This window comes from Meles meles, chromosome 15, assembly GCF_922984935.1.
Source record: "Meles meles chromosome 15, mMelMel3.1 paternal haplotype, whole genome shotgun sequence".
NCBI lineage: Eukaryota > Metazoa > Chordata > Mammalia > Carnivora > Mustelidae > Meles > Meles meles.
The window spans coordinates 22,631,684-22,650,643 of NC_060080.1; the positions used below are offsets into that span (position 1 = coordinate 22,631,684).

General features: G+C 42.8%; 1 protein-coding gene across 4 annotated transcripts in view; it reads left to right on the forward strand.

Moving 5' to 3' along the window:
• The first annotated feature begins 4,965 nt into the window (after positions 1 to 4,965).
• PLB1 (phospholipase B1) overlaps positions 4,966 to 18,960 on the forward strand; it is a 122,858-nt gene continuing 108,863 nt past the window's right edge. For 3 of the 4 annotated variants that reach the window (XM_045979690.1, XM_045979691.1, XM_045979693.1), the window contains exon 1: positions 15,717 to 15,828. In XM_045979690.1, the coding sequence (XP_045835646.1) occupies positions 15,732 to 15,828 (97 nt within the window). In that variant the 5' untranslated portion in view covers positions 15,717 to 15,731. Of the gene's footprint in view, positions 5,101 to 15,716; positions 15,829 to 18,960 lie in introns of those variants that run through there. The other variant, XM_045979692.1, reaches the window with a different exon arrangement.

Below are 18,960 nucleotides of genomic sequence, written 5' to 3' on the forward strand. Positions count from 1 at the left end.
TTAGCTGAGACTTTTAACCCCCTGAGGAATGTGGCTAGTATTAAATAAGATAAGGTTATGAGTTCGAGTAGCAAGCACCTAGTAGGTGCTCACCAAATGTTATTTAAGTCTTCACCTAGAGATAAGTGCACTAAGGGGTAGAGATGGGCAAAGACATTGATCTTCCTAGAGGCCCACCAGGAGCAGGGCTTGGGGCTTGTCCCAGACCCCCAGCTGATCATCTCAGGCCACAGACTGCCCTGTCTGCTCACTCAGTGTGCTGTGTGAACATCACCATCATCCATGTGTTGGGAGACATAAAGTTTGGGAAGCATTGGGGGGCTGAGTCTGAAGATGGCAGAAGGGAGAGGAGAGAGAGGGAGCAATGCAGTGTAACCATGTGACTTAGAGGATGTCAGGGCTCAAGCTGTGAATGGTGGTCAGCTGGGGTGGTACCATTTCTATAGTAATGGCTGGTGCAAGAAGGGGAGTACCCTGTACGCTTGTGTTAGACAGCTCCTCTTACCCTTTCCTCAGTCTCCATGGCCCTGTTCTTCACACTCCACATCAGTGAATGGAATTTCTGTGTCAACCTCCCAGACTAGGAAACTAACACATGAGGAAGAGGAAATGGCTGTAGATAATAATGGATCATATTATTGATCCATTATGTGGGACTTTGACCCACATATCCTGGTGCTTGGGGACTAAGCCTGTCTAGGCCCCAGAGTCTGGCCCTTTCCCCACTTACTCCCCGACCTCTGAGACATAAGTCCCAGCACTCCCCTCCCCCCATATTTCTATGGGGCCTCTCTCTAGACAGGCCACCAGTCAGTCCGATTTTTTTAGCTCTCAGTAGACTTTTGAGGCATTGTCATGTGGACCTCTGGCTTGTCTGCAGCAGGAGAGACAGAACCCTCTCCATCCTTCAGTGCTGGGCACCAGGCAGCCCTGGCTCCACTGAGTCCGAGCCCTCAGCCCTGGCTACACATCAGGATCCATCAGGGAATTTTAAAAATGACCCATGACCAAGTTCTACCCTAGACAAATTAATTCAGAATGTCTGTAGGGGAAGCACAGGCAGGGGCATTTGTCCTAAAATCTCCCCAGGTGATTCCAATCTGCAGCCAGAATGGAGAACCACTGCGTAGGAGAATAACTGTGTGACCCTGGGGAAGAGCCATGAGCTGGGAGCCTCCATGTTGCTTCTCTGTTGTTTTTCCATCACGCTTCATGGGACTGGGGCCACAGGCCTCTCTTTTTCCTCATTTTTCTATTCTAAGCCATGATGTTTAACCCTTTCATCTTTTCCATTCTGTTCCATCAAGCTGATCTTTTTATAGGAGTCTTGGTGTCTTCCCTTTTATTCCACTCTTCATTTATTTATTCATCTAACATCTAGTGAATGCCTGCTATCTCAGGCACGGTACTAGCTCCTGAGATATAGCAAAGAACAAGAAGGCCAGGTCTCATGGAGTGAATGTTCTCCTGAGATTTGCCCTGTTGTTCTTTCTCTTTTAATAGGGCTGGGATATTTGAAAATGGTATTTTTTGGTAGACATATGTTACTAGTCCCTTCTCCAATTTTTCTGTTATTTTTACTCCTTAATTAAACTTCTTGTTTGATTATAAGCAAAGCCTCTGCCCAAAGGAAGCTAAATAAGCTCAGTTACTTGCACAGGACAATGTTTTACATGTGTGTGTACACACAGGTCTTGTGTTGTGTAAACACATGAACACTGGCTTCTGAATGACGTTTGTGTTTAGAGATTCCTAAGCCAAGGCACCTTGAACTTCTGTGACTGGGAAGGGTCTTGGAGAACACAGGCTTGGTCAAACTAGTTGTCTTCTTACCTCCGAAGACTACTCAACCAACGAATGAAGATTTGGTGAGGGCCTCTTATGCATAGGGCATTGAGCTAGATGCTCTAGGAGGAAGGGTTCTGGAAGTGCCCGAATGGCAAGAAGGAACAGGGCCAGCTTCTCCCTCAGGAAGCCCACCAGGGATATAGAACTCTTTTCACGCAGAAGGTGTGAGTGATACAAGGCTATCATGGTGAGGGCAAGAAGGTACTTCAGAAAAGCCATCATTTGGGGCAGACAATTCTCAGGGCATTACTGGACCAGTGCAGATTATTCGAGACAGGTTGTCCCACCCCTCCCACAATTCTGATGTGTATCTTCCCCTTCAACCTGCAGGTCTTCCTTAAAACAGGCACCAATGGGAACCGGTGCTTTCCTAGATGATAGGCTGCTGACACATACTTCCGTCACATCGGCAGAGCTCACCCTGGAGTTAGGGGCTAGGTTTCCTTATTGAAAAAAGGACAGTTTCACTTAGTCTCTTCTCAAACTGCTAAAAAGTTTGACTTGTGCTTTCTTCCCAAGTCACAGTGTCACTCACGGGCACTGTTTTTAGCTGCCAGCACGGGGAATTTGGCATAGTTGCGTCTTTAATCAGAGAGAAGAACAAAACTGTTTTCTTTTTCTTGAAGCCTAGGGATTTCTTTGTGGAACTGATCTACTGCTGTCTGAGGGAGTGATATTCAATTTCTTTTTTACTGACCCATATTAAGAAACACATTTCCTATCACCACCTATGAGTACAACAAGTTTCCCCAAAACATCAATTACCCTTACTATAGACAATGCCCTTAGATATTTCATGTTCTGTTTAATTTTTTTAAATGGACTGACCAGTCCACCAAATTAAAATCATGGGATAATAATAGGTTGCACCCAGGTTGAAAGAGGAACACTTCAGCAGCCAGGGCCGCTTTAATCCCCCTGGGCCCTGTGGCGGAGGCTTAGTCTAGCACCCCCTTGTGGATTTTTGAACAACAGCAAGTGCTCAGCTCTCTCAGTCACCAAGATGCCTCCTGAGGGAGGCTGGAAGACTTGAATCCATGGGCCGGTGCTTATGATGAGTACTGGTCCCTGAGTTTTCACAGTTGCTAATAGATCACACAGATACTCTGTGCTTATTAAGCTGGTGCAGGTGAAGTGCACCCACAGTGCCTGGTAAGACACGTTATCCCCCCTCTGCCTCACAGCGGATGAGGACCCCGATGTGTTGAAAGGATTCTAACATTTCTTTTACCCAAGTCTGGCCTATACCAAATGCCTCACAAAGGCTGAAAGTGTTTTAAGTCACGTCTCAATATTTCTAAATGTAGAAGAGGTTAAAGGTTGGTGTGTTTGCCAACACAGCTGGCCATGGTGGTTGTGCAGAGAAGCATTAAGAGTGGAAGCAGATGTACGGATTGTAAAGCCAGGCTATTTTTCTTTTCTTTTCTTTTTTTGAAAGATCTTATTTATTTATTTGACAGAGAGAGAGAGAGCGCGCACAAGCAGTGGGAGCAGCAGGCAGCGAGAGAAGCAGGCTCCCCATAGAGCAGGCAGCCCGATGTTGGGCTCGATCCCAGGACCCTGGGATCATGACCTGAGCCCAATGCAGATGCTTAACCATCTGAGCTGCCTGGGTGCCCCAAGACAGCCTAATTCTGCCCAATTCCCATGATGTGTGTCCCACCCTACCTCTAACTGGCCCAAGCTGAGTGGGGAACATTGACCTTTCATTCAATCCATGTAGGTTCAGGGATACTCCTCAAAGCTGCTGGTGGCATGGAGGGACTCATGCCATCCTTAGTAGTGGGACAGTAGCTTTGAGCTTTGGGTCTCTTGTTGAGCTGCTGAGCAGTTGGTGAAGATAACAAGTGTCCTATGTTCAGGAGCTTCATGCCCGAATGGCCCTTGCAAGCCCTTCCGTGGGTATATCTCCCTCTTCCTTCTCTGTGTGTATTGCTCTCTTCCAGGCTCTGGATCCAGCCCATAGCCAGCCGGGCCCATCGAGGCAGTGCCCACACACGTCTGGTGTGACCCGAGCCCTCTGCGCAGCTCTGAGGCTGAGACCTTGGCATGGCCCATTCAGTGGTTACCCACAAGTCACATTTTATTGAGCAGATGACAAAGGAAGGCAACATCTTAATGTCACAGAGCCAGGAATGAAGGTCACCCACTTAGATTTCACTTTGTACTCAACACAACCAACCTCTAACTGTGATTTGAAACATACTGAAAAAATGTCAGCAGATCGAGACCCGAGGTTGAATAATAGAAACCAGCTCCAGACTCCTAGCTGGAGCTCAGAAGTCTGGCTCTCAGCCCTGCTGCCATTAACCATGGCCAAAATGCAAGGATGATTTAAATATATTTGTCCATATTATCCAAAGGCAAATGTTACTTGATATTTGTGGAAAATATCTGAATTTCACCCCCAGGCTCTAAATTCCAACTCTGCCTGCCAGGTTTAGACCCTGTCTGGCATTTCAAATTCGATTGCCTGAAGCAAAATTCTAATACTGTCAGATGAGTTCCAGTGGCTCACCTCTCTGGCTTGCATCTCTCCATTCAACGTGCAGACAATGGATGTGTGACATGCACATCCATCCAACACTCCTGCCACCCACAGCTTTGGAGGCGGGGCCAGAAACCTCTGGATCATGCAGACCAGGGAACCCAGCTGTGCTCCTCAGACACTGCAGGAACACATTTCACACCAAGAAATGTCACATTTGGAGGGGACTTTATGGTTTACAGTTGTTACAAAGTACTTTCGCTCCATTTATGGCTTTTATTTCCCTAACTTACAGCTGAGAAGCTCAAGCCCCCATTAAGGGACTCACTCAAGCTATTGTCAATCTGGGATTTCAGCCCTATATTTCCAATCCCAACTCCTCCCAGCAGGCTAGAGCCCCAACCCTGGAGAGTTTTGGACCTCTACGATCCTGGGAGGCCATACAAAGGGGAGCTATGAGGTCCTAGCATTTTGGTGCCTTTGTCTAGGACATGCTACCCATCCTTGACCTATCTACTTTGAGAAATCTTCTGCCTAAATGTTAATATTTATCATTTACAGCCGGCCACTGCCCCCTTTCAAAGGTGAACACAGTAAAATTTATGACAGGCTCACTATCAGACCACGGAGGAGCATAAAACACGGGGACGAGGGGCAGTCTCCATCTGCGCAAGTGATCCATCCAAGGCTGGGACAGGAGGATCCTGGCATGGGGCTGAAGCCATGCATCTTCCTCTTGGGGCTGCTGTTGCTTCTGGGCCAAGGTAAGTCTGCATTTTGCTCAGAGGGCAACCGATGGGTCACCCTGCTGGTGTCCCGTGTTGCTTGGGCACAGAGCTTGAGAAAGGAGTAGATCTTTTTCATGAGCACAAAACACAGTTTAGAAGCAGGAAAGCTGGAATGCTGAGGTTCAAGTGCCCATGGCTATAGGGCAAGAGGCTTGTCAGGGGCTAGGGGAGGAGTGCTGATGGGCCAGAGCTCCGTGGTCCAGAAAAAAGCCATAGGTGCAGGGAGCCACAAAGAACTGGGTTCTAGTTCTCCAGGCTGTGTGGCCTTGGGCAAGTTCTGGCTCCCTGGACCTTGATTTCATCTCATCCTTAAAAAGAGAACACTACTATTTATGGGCTTTGTGTTGTTTTTGCTAAAAGGCAGGTTTCAGGATGATGAATTCCAAATGATGGCCCACATTCTTTAGTGTTCCTGATACTGACTGAATGAGTGGGCTCCCAGTCAGAGCTCTGGGTTCCTCCTGAGCTAATGACTCAGGGAAGAGTCTGCCTCTGTCACATTCTTCTCTGCCTCTCTTCTCCTGACCACTACCTAGCTCATCCTTCTTTGTTTGGAAAGCCATAAAGGTGATTTTTCACCACCTCCAAATGAGACATCTGGCCCAGAGTGGCCCCCAGAAGCCTGGCTGGAGTCTACGCACCCTCTCTGATTGGGGGTGAGGTGAGGTGGGAGGGGTGTGTAAAGGTCAGTGAATGACGTGCAGGGGTGTGGAGTACCAGGCTGAGGCTTGATGGGGAGAATGATAAGGCCTGCTATGCTCAATGAACAGGCTGATTGTATTTCCTGGTTGCTAAATGAGGCCGAGCTTTTTTTTGATCATTAAAATTCCTCTTTTGTGAAGTGCCCGTTCAGGCGTGTTTCCTGTTTTCCTTTGGGTTTTCTTTCTTCCCATAATTTTTTGGGGTTTTTGGGTTTTTCATCCAGGTTGTTCACTTGCTCTTTGAGGGCAATGTGTACAGTAAACATATTCTGAAACTTGTCTTTCTGCTCTCTTTATGGAGACTTTAGATGAGCAAAATTCTGAATTTGGGAGAGGTTAATGATGATGACCCAAATGAGAACAAATGGAGAGGATTCAGAGGTTGCTGAAGCAGGGGAGTTGGCCACCATCACTCGAGTCTGGCAAAGACTTTAAGGCAGGCAGGGGAGTGGGAAAGCTTATAGTGAAAAAGGGAAGACCTCGGGTGTGTTCTGATTAGCAGCTGTGGCCATGGGGAAGCCGGAGGTAGGATGAGAAGTGAGGCATCTTGTGTGATTGATTTAGGAAATGTATTTGGCTTTCTCTGGTCCTGAGTTGGAAGCAGGGAAAAAAGGAGGGAAACTGGGATCACTGTGCTAGGCTGCTGGCTACAGGGATGGCCGTTGGTCTGCTTGGTACTCAATCTCTCTGTTTCTAAAATTTTTAGTCTTCTGCTCTGGTTTCACTTCAGATCCATAAATATTTCACATTTTACTAAAAGTTTTTCATCTTTTCCTTCATGGTTTGTACCCTTTTTGTCTTATTTAAGAACTCCTTTCCTTCCTTGCAGTTCTGACGATATTATCCTATATTTCCTTCTAAAACTTCGTAGATTTGCTTTTCTCGTTTGGGTCTTTAGTACATCCAGGGTTGGTTTTTGTGACTAATAGAAGAGAGGAACCCAATTTTACAGTTACTTCCCATAATTGTCCCAGGGCCATTTATAGAGAAGTCCATTGTTTCCTTACCGCTGTGAGGAGCCCCCTCTGTTTCTATACAGGGAGCTTGGATTTGCTTGCATCTGTATCAAAACTTGGCTTTATCTGTCCATTTGTCCATCCCTGTGCCGATAGCAGGTTGTCATAATTTTACAGCTTTATAGTAAGTTCTGTTATTTGGGAAAACAGGTCTTTCTAGTTTTTTCTTCTTAGAAATGACTTTGAACTTCCATATAAATTTTACTGTCGTCACTTTTTATCCCCCTAAAAAACTTGTTGGGCTTTTGATTGAAGTTGCTTTGCATTCCATGAATCAGTTTGGGGAAAGCAAACATCTTTACACGACCGAGCCTGCCGAACCAAGAACACATTTAGATCAATCTTCTTTATTGCGTCTCAAAGTTTTGTAGTTTCTTTGGTGAGGTCTTTCATTCATTTGGTTTAATTTATTCTTAGGCATATGATATTTTGTTGTGTGATAGGTCAATTTTTAAATTTTTATTTTGCAAATGTTTATTATTGGCATACAGAAGTGATTTTTTATGTATTAATTTTGAACCTGATTAAATTTTTATAAATTTTAACAAGTTATCTGTATATTCTTTTGGAATTTCTCTATAGTCGGTCCTGCCAGGAATGACAGTTTTGTTGCTCTCTTTTCTATCTATGTAACTTTTTCTCTCCTTCCTGTTCTGCCTTCACTACAACTTTTCATGGAAGTGATGCTAATTCCCAAGTTCAAAATGAAAGTGTTTAATGTTTTGTCAGGATGTGTAAATGTCTGCTATTGGCTTTTCTGTAGATACTCTTTATGAGATTAAGAAGATCTTTTTTATTACTAATTTGTTAAGAGGTTTTTTAAAAAATCACATGTGGGTATTGAATTTATCTAATACTTTTTCTGCACTTTTTCTGCGATGATTATGTGATTGACTCCTTTAAACTTGTTAATGTGATAAGTTAATTGACTTTTTATTATTATGTTCTTGTTTTCTGTCATTACTCATGAGATTTACTGTGAAGACCACACATTGAATTTACTTGTCCTGCCTTTTCCACCTCTTTTAATCTAGAATAGTTCTTTAGCCTTTGGTTGGTTTGTTCTTTTGCGTCACTGAAAACTTTAGGCTGGCTTTTTGTGTATGTGCATTTCAATTTGGATTTATCCAAGTTATTTCTTTATTGCTGGGATTGGACTAAACTCTTTGGGCTGAAATACAAAATAAGTCATACTGTGTCCTTGATACCATTGGGAGATACATGTGATGTTGGTAAATGCCCTATGTGGGTGACATTAAGTTTGGTAATTTGGTTCAAGTGTGTTTGCCTCATTTTTGCCTTGTAAAGGTGCCTTCCTCCATGTGATTTATAAGTTATTTGTAAGGAGATACTGTGATACTCTGTGACTGTTCTTATATCTCATGGTTCATCCACTGATGATTCTTGCCTGAATTGATTACTGCCAGGGTGACTGTAGAACGGTGATTTACAAATATCTCTCATTCCTCCTAATATTGTTAGTTGGCACTCCTGATTAAAAGAAAAACATTCTCTTCTCTAGCCCACTCTTTTTATCCTTTTAAAATAGAAGAGAAAATGTTATCCTTTCAATATAAAATGCATTTATGGATTCTCTTATTAATCAGAGTACTATAATCCATTCAAGTCATTATTCATTTTGATGCTCAAGTAATTATGGATTTGGCCAGCAAGTCCCCTTCACATGACCTCCTGTTTCCCCATCCATTTTTTTAAAGCACGCTTTAGCTTTATGAAACAAACTAGTCCAATGAATCTTATATTTTTCCTTTCTCAGCCATGCAATTAGCCATTTCTTCAAGGTTCTGGTTGTTGGGGGATTTCATTTAGGAACCAAGATCTAGGTGGTAGGGGTATTCATTGCTGCTGGAATGTCATTATGTCCAAGCTCACTCAGTGAACACAGCTAGGAAGTACAGTTTTCTTTTTAAAATATGTATACACCAAAGATACAAAAGTAGTGATCCAAAGGGGTGCCTGCACCCCAATGTTATAGCAGCCAATAGCCAAACTATGGAAAGAACCCAGATGTCCATTGACAGATGAATGGATAAAGAAGATGTAGTGTATATATAACTACATGTGTATATGTATATATACATATATACATCTATACATAAAGATACATATACACACACACAAAATGGAGTACTACTCAGCCATCAAAAAAATGAAATCTTGCCATTTGCAATGACATGGATAGAACTAGAGGGTATTATGCTAAGTGAAATAAGTCAAGCAGAGAAAGATAATTATCATATGATCTCACTGATATGTGGAATTTAAGAAACGAAACAGTGGATCTTAGGGGAAGAGAGGAAAAAAATACAAGATGAAACCAGAGAGGGAGACAAACCATAAGAGACTCTTAATCATAGGAAACAAACCGAGGGTTGTGAGAGGGAGAGGGGATAGGGGATGGGATAACTAGGTGATAAACATTAAGAAGGTCATGTGATATAATGGGCACTGGGTATTATGTAAGACTGATGAATCATTGACCCCTGAAACCAATAATACATTATATGTTAATTAATTGAATTTGAACTTTTAAGAAAGAAAAAAAATAAATGTTTATAGATTATCTCTAACTTCAGTTAGAGTTGGACTTTCATCTCCTTCCCCCATTTCAGATTGGTTTTGTCCTTCTCCCACAGTGCAAACCAAGGTTACAAAAACATCAATAAATCTATTCATTTACTGAGTCCTATGATACATACAGCATAACATATGAATCACTCTAGCAATAGGGGCACCTGGGTGGCTCAGTCAGTTGGGTGCCCAACTCTTGATTTCAGCCCAGATCTTAATCTCAGGATCATGAGTTCAAAGTCCCACATTGGGCTCCACACAGGGCATGGAGCCTACTTTAAGGACAAAAAAAAAAAAAGAAAGAAAGAAAAGAATTATTCTAACAATAGCACCACCACAATTTCTTTACCATTCTTTTGTCCTTTGAATATATCCCATTCAGGGTGTATAATCAAAATACTTGCTCAGAATCACTTGGATTAATTCTTTTTATTTTGTTTTCTCTGTATGGTTATGCTATCTCTTTGACATATAGTTAAGTTTGTTCCTGTTTATATTTAGTTGCAGGGATTCTCCCATTTTTATTGAATTTTTTTTGAATATATAAAACATGGTTTTGACTTTTGAACCATGTTAATGTAAAAAAATACACTTGAAGTCCCATCCCCCTCTCTAGCCCTTCCCTCTATCTCATTTCCACCTATTCTTGTAAGTAACCAATTTCATTATTTTCATATTCTTTCTATACTTCTTTTTGCAAATAAACTTTATTTTTTCTTCCTTCTTGCACAAATAATAACCTATTATACACTTTCTTGCATCCTAATTTTCTTCACTTAATATATTCTGAAATTCTATCATATCCATTCAGATCGTTTTCATTTTTTTCCAAGTGTAGAATATTCCATTATTACTATATATTCAGTGAGCCTCCTAATGTAGGCATTAGGTTGTTTCCAACATTGTGTTACTATAAGTAGTGCTGTCACGAACAATCGTGTGCGTGTCTTTTTCATGTTGTTGGCGGTATAGTTTAGTTTAAGTTCCTAGAACTGGAATTTCTGGGTCAAAGGGTAAATACACATAGTTTTGTTAGATATCATCAAATTTCTCTCCATAAGGATTGTACCATTTTTACATTTACATCAGCAATATATGTGAAAATGCCTTCCTCCCCAGTAGTTTGGCAATGAAGTATATAGTCAAGCTTTAGAATTTTTGCTAAGGTCACAGGTAAAAACGATATTTTAATTTAAATTTCTCTGTTAACAAATGAAGTTGAATATCTTTTCATATTTTTATTTTTTAAAAAGATTTTATTTATTTGTCAGAGAGAAAGAGAGAGCACAAGCAGAGGGAGAGAGAGCAGAAGGAGAAGTAGACTCCCCACTGAGCAAGGACACCCCCCCCACACCATGCAGGGCTCAATCCCACGACCCTGGGATTATGACCTGAGCTGAAGGCAGATGCTTAACTGACTGAGCCACCCAAGCATCCCTCTTTTCATCTTTTTAAAGATCACGTGGTTTCAGGTTAAAAAAACAAAACAAAACAATGAAAAAGGTTAAGTCCCAGTAAGCTAACACTTTTCAAGACTCTGCTTGCTATGTGTTTGATAATGTCCCATTATGAGGCGCCTGGGTGGCTCACTCAGTTAACATTCCCAGTCTTGATTTCAGCTCAGGTCATGAGCTCAAGATCCAGGGACTGAGTCCAGTCTACGACTCTGTGATGAGTGTGGAACCTGCTTAAGATTCTCCCTCCTTCTGTTTCTGCCCCATTCCACCCCCGCTTGCTTGCACGCATGCATGCTCGTGTTCTCCCTCACCAAATTATTACTTAAATACAATAAATAAATAAAACAAAGTACTATTTGATAATATCCCACTGACCAAAGCGATTCATGTGGCCAATGCCAGATTTAAGTAGGGGAGAAACAGACTTTTCCTCTTGTTGGAAACAGCCGCAAGGTTGCATTGCAAAGCGACATGCATTCCAGGATAGGAGGAATTTATGGCATTTTGCGATCTAGTTCAATTACCTTCATTGCTCTTTTCTTCAGGGTTTTTAATAGCTATTTTTGCATGTTTGTTTTTCCAAATGAACTCTAGGTTCAATTTGCCTAGCTTTAGAAAAAAAAAATCCATTGGTATTTTTATTGAAATCGCCTTAAATTTGTAAAGTGGAACTAAGCTTATTCAGAAGTACTTAATTTTTTCACTATTATTTTTTTCTCTTCCACTATAATTCTAACCAGACCAGCTCATATGTTGATATATACAAAGGCTTTATTTTTTGTACATTAATTTTGTACTTTCTATCTTGCTAAATTATTATAGTGTTGAATTAGTTTTATCATTAATTCTCTGGAGCAAGTATACACGCATATTATCCACAGTAGAGGTAGTTTTCCTTCTCTTCCAATTCTTCTGCCTTTATTTGTGTTTTCCTGATTGCACTGGCTTATATTTCAATACAGTGTTAAGTAGCAATGGTGATACTGGGGATTCTCACCTTGTTCCTGACCTTAGAAGGAGGTAAATGTTTCCCTATTCAGTTGCATGGTGGCGTTTGGGAAACACACATACATACATAAAGACATATACACGTATATGTGTTTGTGTGTGTTCACATTAATGAAGTATCCATAAATTTCCTTGAGTATTTATTTATGTCAGGAAAGGAAAGAATGTTAAAGTTTGTTGAAAGTCTTTTCAATGTTTATGGAAATAATCATATTTCCTGCCTTAGATTTGTTATTATTTTGAATTATGTTACTAGATTTGCTAATATTGACCCATCCATGCTTTCCTGGAATAAAATCAAGTTGGTCATGGTGTATTTTGTCTTTATGTACCATTGACCCTAGAGTAACATGAATTTGAACCACGTGGGTCCACTTATTAAAATTTCTTTAGATACACTTGTGGAAAAATTTTTGGAGATTTGCAACAATTTGAAAAAACAGACAAAGCACACAGCCTAGAAATATCAAAGACATTAGGAAAAAGTTCAGAATGTCATGAATGCATTAATTATATGTAGATACTACATATCTACATATCATTTACTACCATTAAAATATATGTAAATCTATTATAGAAAGTTAAAATTATCAAAACTTACAGACCATACATTATCTTTTCATTCTTGATGTCTGTTATTTTTAAGACCTACACCATCTGCAGTGTTTCGTATCCTATAAGCCAATATTGATGAAGGTACTGCCAGATGATTCATCTTGTAAACAGATGATGTCAACTTATAGTATTGCTAAACACTGTATCGTACTTTAAACTTATTTTCCCTTCCTTATTTTAACATTTGCTTTTTTAATTATTTTTTAAAGATTTTACTTTATTTTTATTTGACAGAGAGAGAGAGAAAGCACAAGCAGGGGGTAAGGGGAGAGGGAGGGGGAGAAACAGCCTCCTCACTGAGCAGGGAGCCCGATGCAGGACTTGATCCCAGGATCATCGGATCATGACCTGAGCCAAAGGTGGACACTTAACCAACTGAGCCATGCAGCCGCCCTTTAACATTTGCTTTTCTCAAGCTTACTTTATTATGAAAATACAGTATAGAATATATATAAAATATGTTAGTTGACTATATTCTTGGTAGGACTTCTGGTCAATAGTAGGATATTAGTAGTAAATTTGGGGGGGAATCAAAACTTATACATGGATTTCTGTCTGTGTGGAGGGTCCTTTTCCAAACCCCCACATTGCGCACAGGTTAACTATAACGTTGGATTTAGTGTGCTAACATTTGTGGTGGTGGATTTTTTTCCCTATGTATTCATGAGTGAAATTGAAACATCGTTTCTTTTCCCCCTCTTCCTTTGTTGATTTTGGTACCAGTGTTGTACATTCTCATAAAATACTTTGGGAGTATTCCTATTTTTCTGTCTTGAATAGATTTTAATACGAATGGAATGAGGGGCACCTGGGTGCCTTAGTTGGGAGATCATGTGACTCCTGATCTCCAGGTTGTGAGTTTGACCCCATGTTGAGGGTAGAGTTTACTTAAAAAATTTATTCCATAAGATTTTTTTTTTCTTGGCAGTAGAACTCACCAATAAGGCCATCTGGGCCTGGAATATTACTTTTTGCTTGATTTTTGACTATTGACTCAATTTTTTAATGGTTATGGAATTCATATCTTTTATTTCTTATAAATATGTTTTGGAAAGTTTTGATTTTCTAGGACTGTGTCCATTTCAAGTACATTTTCAAGTTTTTTGCATGAATTGATGGAGGATTTCTGTTGTTATCTCTTTGATAATCTGTAGCTTCTGTTGTCATGCACCCTTTTTGTTTCCAATACTGGCTATTTGTGACTTCTTCCTTTTTCTTTGATTCATCTTGTCATAGGCTTGTCTGCCTTATTTGTTTTTTCAAAGAACTGATTTTTGGCTTTGTTGATCTTCTCTGTCATAGTTGTCCAGTGCTACGGAGCAAATTACCTTAAATCTTATTGACGAATGGCAACCATTTTATTTGCTCACAATTCAGTGGATCTACAACTTGGGAAGACCTCAGCTGGGGTGTCTTGTCCCTGTTTCATATGGTATTGTGTGGGACTGAGATGGAGGGTCTAAAATGACATGTCTGAGGACTTGGTACTGGAATGTCCTTGTGCTCCCCCACACGGCCTTCCTGTAAGGACAGCTGGGCTTCTGTACCTGGTGAGTCAGGGCCTTAGATGAGCAAAAAGAGAAGCCACAGGGGGCGCCTGGGTGGCTCAGTGGATTAAGCCGCTGCTTCGGCTCAGGTCATGATCTCAGGGTCCTGGGATGGAGCCCGCATCAGGCTCTCTGCTCCGCGGGGAGCCTGCTTTCTCCTCTCTCTCTGCCTGCCTCTCTGCCTACTTGTGATCTCTGTCTGTTAAATAAATAAATAAAAATCTTAAAAAAAAAAAAAAAAAAAAGAGAAGCCACAGGACCTCTTCATGCCTAGGCCCTAGAGTCATTGCTCCTGATTCTATTGGTCAGTCAGGTTTCAGGTTCAGCCCAGATACAAGGGGAAGGAAATAGACTTCGCCTCTTGGGAGGAATGGCGAAAGTCACATTGCCAAGGGGCATGCAGGACGGGAGGAAATGTCATGGCCATCTTTGGAAAAAGAAACCACAGTCTAGACTGCATGTTTCCTATGTCATTAATTTCTATGCATTAATCTTGCTTGGCATTTATAATATATTTTGTCTATGGCTTGATATCTTTTATAAATTTTAAAAATTCTCAGCAGGTATTTCTTGAAATATGGCTTCTGCACCATTATTTCTGTCTTCTGTAATGTCAATTAAATGTTTGTTTGGTTTTCTGTATATACATGTCTCTTAGCCCCTTGTCCAACGATACCATCTTTTTTTCTTTCTGTGCTGCATTCTAAATAATGTGTTCTGACACATGCCCTAATTCATTCATTCTCTCAATTGTGTCCAATTTGCCGTTAAGCCCGATCATCGAAGATTTTGAAAACTGCAAATTTAATCTACATTTAGTTCTGTGCCAAATTTACCGTGTTACTTTTAAAAATAATTTTGTATTCCCATAAATATCAAATTTTCTTTTTTTTTTTAAACAATAGTTTTATAATTTTGGTCTGATAATTTCAGTATCCAAAGTTTTGGATCTGTTTCTGCTCTTTTTTTTTTTTTTTTCCTCCTGCTAAATCTTACTCCTGAATATCTTGTTTCTTTCTGTGTTTAGTTATTTTTGATTGTGTGCTGCTCAGACTCCTCCAAAAGTTATTTGTGAGACTCTCTGGGGCCTCAGATGAAGACAAGACGTCTATCTCCACAAACTATGTAAATGTCATTCTGGTGGGTACTGGAGACATTGACTTTTCAAAGTAGACTCCCAGTGTGTTTCCCTAGAAGAGCCAGTCAAGCCCCACTCTAACCACTGTCCATATATAACAGCTTTCCTATCAGAGGGATAGACTATGGTCCTTATTTTACAGATGAGACAACTGAGACTTGGAAATTAATTAACTTCCCCAAGGTCATCTAACTCTAAGTACAGGAGCCAGAATTCAGTCCTGAGCTCGAGTCCTAAGCCAGGGCTTCTCCCCACCACCCTGCATTACAGGCCAGCCCAAGGGAGGGAAGACTCACAATGTGGCTTTTATTTAAGCTTTGAATGGGCTCGACCAACAACACACATGGAAACAGGTTCCTGTTCTGAAAGTTCGGGTGTATAAAACTGAAACAGCATTATCTCAAAACCGTAGTTGGCAAGAAAGCACTGTAGCTAATAAAGCACGATTTTTGCTAGAATTTCATTTTCCTGGAATGGGTCAGCGGTTCCCGGGGAGACTGTCAGGCTGGGGAATGAAAACTCACTGCCTTGGTATGCACCCACGCCAGGCCTGTTGTTGTCAAACCAAAGGTGGGAGCTGGGTGAACCCATCGTATGAGGAAAGGAACAGCTCTTCCCGTACTAGAACAGGTAAAGCTAGTCATCGTTTGTCTTACAGGGGCCTGGAGTCCTTCCTGAAGTTTGCCAGTCCAGCCTTCTAGAAATACTCTCTCCAAATAAGAGTAGAAAGCAACGCTGGAGAAATTTCTGGTAGCCAGATTCTTTGGTTATTGAGGAGAGAGGGGGTGGAGATTCACTAGAGTCCCCTATTGAGGTGGTGACCCAGCCAACTGGGGAACTCAGGTGTCAGACTCTCTCCTACAGCAGACAGCAGACGCCTCAGTCCCCATCCCTATCCCCCCACCCCAAACCCACTCACTTTCCTCTAAATTCCTGCTCTGAGTAGCATGCCGGGCTAAGGGGTTTTCTGGGGGCGGGGGGCATCTCAGGAGTCCTACTTTCCCAAGATGTCATCTGTACCTTGTAGATTTTTAGGACTTTATTGTCAATCATCCTTTTCATCAAGTTGCATTCTTGCTACTGTCAGCGAGGCGCCTGAGCAGCCTTCCAGGAACCTGAGCTGAGCTAAGCAGGGCTGGTAGATGATAAACCAAAGGAAGGAACCCTCTGGAGACAGAACTGATTTGCATAAAATCACTGGAGAAGAATTAAGAACCAAAATAGGTGAAGTAGCTGTACTAAAAGCAACACGCTTCAGAAAAGGAGAGGTGAACATGGGCTGGAGAAGTTTTCACGTGGGCGGGAAACTCGGTGCTGCTCTGGAGGCTGCGTGGGATCAAGATAAACACCGGTGCAGGGAGGTCAGGCAAGTCCGAGAGCAGCTTGCTCACAGGGGGAGTCCTGGCTCAGCACACCTCGTGCCAGGAGGGGGGAGCAGGTCCCCTGAGGGTAGGGCAGGGTAGGTGTTGGGGGAGGATTTTGAAATCCAAGAATGATCAAGGTTCTCCTAGCCCCTTTTGGCTTAAAGAGATTTCTAAAAGGATTATAACCAATCTTTTTTTTTTTTTTTTTTTAAACAAAAACTGAACCCTTGGGCCAGGTTAAGTGACCTGCCCAGGGTCACACAGCAAACCTGGAATTTGGATTCGCTATCATGGGGAGTGGGGAGCTATTAAAGTTTCTTCAGCGGGGGTAGCCTAATCCAAGGGGTGGTTCGGGCAAGATGAGTCTGCCAGCTTTAGACATAAAAGGCCGTGTATGGTAAGAGGCGTCTCCTTGGTGAATTCGTGTGCCTGGCTCCAAGAAAGAGGCCCACAAGGGAGTTTGCTTGGCTCTGGGAAGGCCAAGTGCTTTTCTCTTGCCTTAGGGAACCATCTCCTTCTGTGTTCTTGCTTTTCAGTGAGAACAGTGTTCCTCAGGCCACGCTCTCTTCTTTGCACCAGGACCTCTGAGTTGTCTCTGGGAGGAGACCTTCCTGAATGGGGGTGGGGTGGGGGGGGGGACCATGGGGCTCAGCTCCCACTCAGCTCCCGGAGATTCCCTTCCTGTTGGAGCTCACTAACGACTGCTACCCCGGCATTTAACTTTGAGGGTCCCTTATCCCCTTTAAAGCTCTAGCTGGGGTTGCTGGAGCTGGGAGTGATCATGGAGGAGATTAGTGTGGGAGCAGGAGTCCGGGCTCGGGCTGCCAAGCGACCACTTGTTCACCTTCACTATGGGACCCTCTTCTTTGGGTTGTCCCTTCTGGCTCTGGGTCTGCCTCAATGGTTACCCGGAGGAAGCCTGGAAGAACAGCCTACAAGCGAAACATTCCTCATCTGAGAGGTCATAAAATGAGCCAGGGGCAAAACCTCAAGTCAGCTGTGAATATGCTCTCTCCTGTTTAGAACTGCTCCCTAGAACCTTCTTCCCTCTCCTGTGGCGCCGGGTGTGTGATGCTGGATACTGGGTGGGCCTCGAGAGATGGAGACGGGAGAGGGCACTGCCTCTGCCTGGAATGGACTCTGTCCTGGGTGGTGGTGTCTCCCTGGGTCATCAGCTCAGGACAGGGAGTATTTAGAGAATGCTGGTTTGGGACTTTCCAGATTATCTCTAATATTTTGTAACAATCATCAGACTAGAGGGTGTGTCTACCCAGAGGTTGTGACAGCGTTAATCCTATACCATTCTTTGGCACCCTCATGATAAACTGAGGTTGACTGATGAGTTAGGGCAGCTGGAAAAAACAAACTGGTCTTAAAGACAGGACAGAAGAATACAGTTTCCATACCGGGAACTCAGGCTACAGAACAATACACACAATGAGCCTTTTTTAGAACCTTCTTTCAAAAAGACTTTGGTCCCAAGGAAAGCATATCAGACCAGGTCAGGGAAAAGTCACGCCACACCATGGCCTTTTTAGTAACTTGCTGAGTGATTTTGGCCAAGTTTGCTAACCTCTCTGGGTCTTAGTTTCCTGAGACATTAAATGTGATGATGTCAGAGATCTGGCCACCTTGGCCCTTCCAAGACAAATATCCAGAGGTCAGTCTAGCTACCCTAGAAAGTCTCTCTGGTCTTCCAGTCACCTTCCACAGATGATGGCATGGGACCACCAAAGCACCACACCGAGGGAAGGACACTGACATCCTGTGACCCTCAGAGCATGGGAGATTTTGGTGTTGGAGCAGCAGCCAAGCATGGCCTGTGGTTTTGAACCCGGGACCCCAGGTGGTCATGTGGGGCGCTGGCAGACAGGAGACCACACCATTCCGTGGGCCCTGTGGTGTGAGTGGGAATGAGGTGCCGCGTGCGGTGACAGACATGGCCCAGAAGAGCTGCTTACAGTCCACACAGTATGGGGGGCGAATGCTGCCTCACGTGGGTCACCAGGACAGCTCACTGCTCCGCGGGTGGAGGGCAGTGCTGGCCTGAGGCCTGTGTGCCCCGCCTTGCCAGTGTGGTCTCCGTGAGCTGGTAGAAGGCCCCTAACTGCTCTGAGCCCGTAAACATGTTAACAGGGTTATAAATCCTGCCCCTACTTACCCTTTAGGGGTGCCGTGAGGGCATTACACTTTTCAAAGGGCCCGAGAATGTCATGTACAGTAGAGAGTGGCCTTAATTCCATAAGTATTGGCCTTGAAAGTCCTCCCCAGTTGCCCAGGGCAAACACCTTCCTTTCATCCAGGGAAACAAGTCGCCCCTAGCTTGGGTACAGCCCTCTCCTATTCACAGGGTGGTTTCTGTTCTTTGATCCTTAAGACAAGTTCAAGAAGAAGGCCA